This window comes from Chiloscyllium plagiosum, unplaced genomic scaffold (genome assembly GCF_004010195.1).
Source record: "Chiloscyllium plagiosum isolate BGI_BamShark_2017 unplaced genomic scaffold, ASM401019v2 scaf_1835, whole genome shotgun sequence".
Classification (NCBI taxonomy): domain Eukaryota; kingdom Metazoa; phylum Chordata; class Chondrichthyes; order Orectolobiformes; family Hemiscylliidae; genus Chiloscyllium; species Chiloscyllium plagiosum.
Window position 1 is genome coordinate 1 of NW_025215172.1, and position 1,697 is coordinate 1,697.

At 45.1% G+C, this 1,697-nt stretch overlaps 1 protein-coding gene across 1 annotated transcript; it reads right to left on the reverse strand.

The window, feature by feature from the left end:
- Nucleotides 1–29: 29 nt before the first annotated feature.
- On the reverse strand, nt 30–1,227 carry LOC122548195 (guanine nucleotide exchange C9orf72-like). Its single transcript, XM_043686738.1, has one exon. It carries the CDS (start codon nt 843–845, stop codon nt 390–392), a length of 456 nt encoding a protein of 151 aa, XP_043542673.1. The 5' UTR covers nt 846–1,227; the 3' UTR covers nt 30–389.
- Between the last annotated feature and the right edge of the window lie 470 nt (nt 1,228–1,697).

A 1,697-nucleotide genomic window follows, 5' to 3' on the forward strand; every position in this document is an offset into this window, starting at 1 on the left:
GATTTAAGTTTCCATTTGTGCATCATTCACACTGAATGAATTAACAGAACAGACCACAATCAAACCTGGAATCTTCATGACTGCATGATTCATGTGCCACATCAACAGTGAAGGATTTAAGCAGAGTGTCCACCTGCTCTGAAGAGACTCATGGCTGTGTTCAGAGAACACTACCCTGCTGCTTCTGAATGCGCAAGAAAAATATTAGCAATAGACATATAGCACAGGACTGGCCATGTCACCCAAAGCATTTTGGCAATTCATCCCCCTTGTCCATAATGTTCAAAGTGTAGACTCAATAACATTTCTCAATCGTGTTGCAAATCGAAAAAGTAGTTAATGTTAGCAGATTCCAAGGTATGAGAATTGGAACACAAAGCATTTATTTACTAAATACTTACCTTATACATCCATATTCTTCCTTTTCTAATAATGTGTGTTAGTCTGTCCACACACAATCTATGCAGAGGTAGGTAGAAACTTAGTTCAGTTTGTGGCAATATTACTGATAGAGCATAAGTACTACGGTCACCATTCATATTGCCATCAAATATCAATGAGATGATGATTACCCCTTTCTCTGACAGTACAAAAAACTTGACATCGATAGCACCACTTTTGGCACTCCGAAGAATCTCGCCATTTAAGGTGTGGTTTGCCAAAAATGTTATTTCGCCATCACTTAGCAGCAGCTGTTCACTTTTTGGAGCCCAGATATGTCTCACTCTCGGGCCAAGAATGTTGTCCCAGTACGCAAAAGTAGCAGCCAACAAAGGTGACCCACTGTCCAAGGGAATCTCTGTTTTTGCAACAGCTGGTGACTGAGGTGGACAGGCAGAAGACATATTTTCACCTCTGACAGAGATAGTGTGTGAATGCCCACTGTAAAAAGTATCTAAAGAGAAAAATGCACAAAAATCATTTTATGGGATACATTCAAAAAAACTGGAATTCTGCAATCTGTACCCTGACTTTTTCCTCAATTCAACCTTCCCTAACTATTCTGTAACCATGCTCGTTAATCCGCCTATCTCGCCCCAGTTTTCCCTTTTCATTTTCCCCTCAGCCTCTGTCTATCAGTCTGTCTCTCCTTGGCACACCCACATCTCCATGTTTTTCTCTCTCACTCTTTCCCTCCCCATTGTCTCCGAATCATTCTCCCAATCCTTTGTCCGAGTCTCTCCCTCCACCTTCTTCCATCAAACCTCCCTCCCTGCCTCTCCATACTCTTCTCCCTTTCCTTTACCTTCTACATCCCTCACTCCTCTCAAACTTTTCAATCCCTCACTTTGTTTCTCCTTAACCCATCCCACTGCTCTTGCCCTTTAAATCTATTGCACCTCCTCCATCCTGCCCTCTTCCCTCCTGACAACTTCCCCTTCTCTAACTCGCTCCATCCTCTTGCTCACATCCTCTCCTCCATCATCTCATCCTCTCCTTCCTCCCATTCTCACGCTTTCCTCCCTCTCGATAACTCCCCCTCCATTCTCTGTCTCACATGCACAACCCCATTGCTCCCAGACCTTCTCTCCCACACGCACCACCCATCTTCCACAACTACTCCTCCACGGACAACCCCTTTCTACCCAAGAACCTCCTCCTACATCTTCCTCTCCACCCCTGCCTGCTGCTCCCTTCCACCCATCTCTCCTGTCCCCCTCCCCTCACCCCTTTCGCCTACTGCACTCCTCACCCTG

Coding starts and splice junctions, on each gene's coding strand:
- LOC122548195 (XM_043686738.1), bottom strand. CDS start 845: ATGTCTTCTGCCTGTCCACCTCAGTCACCAGCTGTTGCAAAAACAGAG.